Source organism: Oryzias melastigma, linkage group LG14 (assembly GCF_002922805.2).
Source record: "Oryzias melastigma strain HK-1 linkage group LG14, ASM292280v2, whole genome shotgun sequence".
In the NCBI taxonomy this organism is placed as follows: Eukaryota; Metazoa; Chordata; class Actinopteri; order Beloniformes; family Adrianichthyidae; genus Oryzias; species Oryzias melastigma.
In genome coordinates this window covers 1,227,353-1,231,156 of record NC_050525.1, presented here as the reverse complement: position 1 = coordinate 1,231,156, position 3,804 = coordinate 1,227,353, and the positions used below count along the sequence as shown (strand labels likewise).

The window sequence follows — 3,804 nt, the reverse complement described above, 5'->3', positions numbered from 1 at the left end:
GTCTTGCCTAGGGACCCAAACCTTGTACATCATAGTAAAACAGAAAAACCCACACGTTTTTAAATACAAAATCTCTCCACTAGGTGGCAGAGTGGGGCATCCGGAAGCTGGGATTGGTCAAATATGTGGACAAATCAGCAGGGAGCTACAGCGGAGGAAACATGAGGAAACTGTCCACGGCCATCGCTCTCATTGGAGGACCTCCTGTTGTGTTTCTGGTCAGTGAGACAAAACCAGTTTCAGTTCAAATGAGGACAAATTTAGAGCAGCAGCTAACTTTTTGTGTCTAAATGTTCTTAGGATGAGCCAACGACAGGCATGGACCCTAAGGCACGCCGGGCCCTCTGGAATGCCATCCTGAGCATCATCAAAGAGGGACGCTCTGTAGTTCTGACGTCTCACAGGTTTGTCACCCTTCTGCTCCTCCCCCTTTTCCATCGTTGATCTGTCATAAACAACCTTCTCCTGTTTGTGCAGCATGGAGGAGTGTGAAGCTCTGTGCACCAGGATGGCCATCATGGTCAACGGCAGGTTCCGCTGCTTGGGCAGCGTGCAGCACCTTAAAAACAGGTGAGCAACATTTCAGAGACAGAAATCCTGACTTCATGACATCAAAGCATAACTCTGTAATTCCCCTGTACTTTTCTGGTCAGGTTTGGCGATGGCTACACCATCATCCTGCGAGTGGCAGGGCCAGACCCAGACCTTCGGCCGGTGATGAACTTCATCGAGCAGGAGCTTCCAGGGAGCACTCTGAAAGAGAAGCACCGCAACATGCTGCAGTACCAGCTCCCCTCATCCCTCACCTCCCTAGCCCGCATCTTCTCCCTCCTCTCAAAGAACAAGGAGACACTCTGCATAGAAGACTATTCTGTCTCCCAGACCACTTTAGACCAAGTAAGCAAATGTTAAGAACGTGTCATTGGAGTTGTGCTAATAAATGCCCTCCCCCTGCTAAGTGGCGTCTCTGTTCTCTCTCTCTTTGAAGGTGTTTGTAAATTTTGCCAAGGACCAAAGCGATGAGGACCATTTGAAAGACGTCCACCTGAGCAAGCGGGACGCTGTTGTAGTGGACGTTTCACAGCTCAACTCTTTCCTCATTGACAGCAAGAGCAGGGAGAGTTGTGTCTGATCCCACCGCATCCACCAGTGGGAGCAGCTTCTCCCACTCTCCCTGCAGTTTGAAAAATATGGACCACAAGCCTGTGGGGGAGGGGAACCTTTATTTTTTTGTTAGTTTTTTTTAACTAAGTGTTTTAGTCTTTTTTTAAAAAAATCATTTTTCAGTGAACCTGCACCTGAGCGCACAGCCTTTCCACAAAGGCAAAAGCTGCAGGCTTTGTGAAAAACACTGACAAAATGAAAACTCAATGCAAATCAATGCAAGAAAATGTGTACAAATATATTTAAGATGACGATATCCCTACGGATGTTGGAGACAGTTACATCTTCTGCAGCAGGATGACTGCAGAAAGGCAACGGAGGGAAAGACTGGCTCCTCACTTAGAGGGCAAGAGGGGGACGCAGGAAGGAAATACCTTGGATTCGTTATTCCCATTCCTCAGAGGAGTCATGTGGATCATTCACTGCCAGCTTTTGAAACATGGACTGACCACTTTTTTTATTCAGGGTCAAACTTCTTCAGCTTGTCTTTGTTACCAACGGCAGTTTTATAATCAAAATGATGGTTTAAAAAAAAAAAGTGACAAAAGTGCAATCTATGTGATTATTTCACTAATTGAAAATTGTAGAACTGCATACCCTCTGCAGAGTTCTTCTCTTCTGTTGTTACATGTCTGACTGCTACTGTTGTTCCTGGTTACCTTAACATTGTTCAGCCCAGTGCCTGTAGACGTGGAGCCACAGATGAGCACTCCATCACAAACCACACGTATGCTGCCAAGGAATGTAGAGCAACAACGACACGCATCCCCAGCCCGTAGAGAAACATGCTTTTGGAGTGTGACCATCATTATCTGTGTCCAAAGAAAACAAAACAATTGCTCGATGTTTGTTCCAGTTCTTCAGCCTGTGATGTCGCTCTGCTTTTCCTCCCTGATCTGAATCAGAGGGTTCCTCAAGGTTGTTTTGGAAAGATGGCTTTATGTTTGTGACCGCATGCTTCCTGCTAGGCCACGCACTTTCAACATCAGTGCATCTGTGTCCGTGTGTGTAGACCAAAGCATGCCAGTAGATCTGTGTTTAATGCAGTGGAGAGAACTAAAATCTCCTTCATTACTGTTGGATTTCTTGTCAAATGATGCGATAAAAAAACAACTTAAAGTAGAGCAGGAGAAAAGTGAAGGGACTGATGGGATTCTAGCAACCTATTTCTGTGGATATAATGTACAGTAGTTTGATGTCACCAGTGATCTATCAGTATCTGTGCCAAAATGTTTGATCAAACTGTGTAATCCTAATGAGGCAAATGATTTTTGAAGTCGTTCTTTGAACCACGCATTTGCTCAGTCACTCGATCAGTCGTAAGCTGCTGGAAACAAAGCAGGCACATATGTCAAAGGTTTGTTCTGTGGTTTGATCTCAACTTTTACTGCTCTCTTTGCTCTAGTGACTTTGCCAAATCCCAAAGTGGTCACATTCACAACGTGAACGCAGCCGTCAAGAAAGAAAGATTCTGTTTGGACCCAGTCAGTCAGCCAAGCTGAACATGTCGATTACAATTGTGCTTGTAGTGCTTTGTAGCTACAAATCCAGGGTTTGAACTAAGGACAGAATCTCACCATAGATTCCCTGTCTGTTGATAAATCTTGAAAAGTGTTTTATAATTATTGAAGTTAAGAACTGACCCTTCCAAACTTTTTTTTTTTCCTTATCTAAAAAAATGAGCACTTTATGGGCATAGCAGCCTTTGGTTTTCACCGTGTAGAATTAGGCATTTGAAAACTCAAAAATAAATATCTGCACTGAAGAACAGACATGATGGAGAAACATGAAGCTACATCACTGCAGTTGTAGATTTGTTTGAAACTTGAAACATAGATCAAAGGCTTTTGTGAGTTAGAGAAATTAGTGGAACGGTGAAAATAAGACTAGAAGTTGTTGTTAAGAGAGCAATGCAGGACATTACTTAAGTGGTCATTTTTCTTCTCTTCTCGATCTCAATATTACTATTTGTTTACATTTTAAAGTATTACAAATGTTTGAGTCTGTTAACCGTTGTGTATAAATATTCAACATTAATAAAAATTCATACATTTTCAAATGAAAGTCTTTTGACTGTTTTTTTTAAATACAGTTACATATGTAAAGGGCACCCAAGCATGCAAAAGGATTGAGGTAAATCCAGATTTTGTGTTAGAAAGTGTATTTATTATAATAGAAATTTAATAAGAGCAAATTGTGCATTTTATTTCTTTAATGTCAAATTTCCTCCAAAAAATGTGTTTAATTATTTTTGTAGTTCACTTTTTTTGCATTTACCCTTATTTATAGACTTAATTTAAAAATAACACTTCTAAAAAAAAGAGAGAAGGATTAATAAACCAGCTGTCAACCAAAAGAGTCTGAACAAATGTATTAAAATAGGAAATGTCCAAAAATTTCCTATCAGGTTTGAAAGGATGGTTCAGTCTACCGCCCTCTGGTGGTTGAATTTATTTAAAGGCTTACTGGAAATTCAGTGCCTTTTTACTTTATTTCTTTTTTTTCTTTTTTACCTTTATAGCTCCAAGATGTTCAATAAACAAATATAAAATTTCAGCAGACGCACCGCCTCAGGAAAGAAGCTATTCCTGAGTCTGGTGGTCCGGCTCTTTATGCTCCGTAGCCTCTTCCCGGAGGGCA

At 41.5% G+C, this 3,804-nt stretch overlaps 1 protein-coding gene across 4 annotated transcripts in view; it reads left to right on the top strand.

The window, feature by feature from the left end:
* Positions 1-3,223, top strand: part of LOC112140337 (phospholipid-transporting ATPase ABCA1) — a 32,761-nt gene extending 29,538 nt beyond the window's left edge. For all 4 annotated transcript variants that reach the window (XM_024263255.2, XM_024263282.2, XM_024263273.2 and 1 more), the window contains 5 exons: positions 84-218; positions 301-404; positions 478-570; positions 654-897; positions 989-3,223. In XM_024263255.2, the coding sequence (XP_024119023.1) occupies positions 84-218; positions 301-404; positions 478-570; positions 654-897; positions 989-1,132 (720 nt within the window). In that variant the 3' untranslated portion in view covers positions 1,133-3,223. The remainder of the gene's footprint in view (positions 1-83; positions 219-300; positions 405-477; positions 571-653; positions 898-988) is intronic.
* Positions 3,224-3,804: the final 581 nt, after the last annotated feature.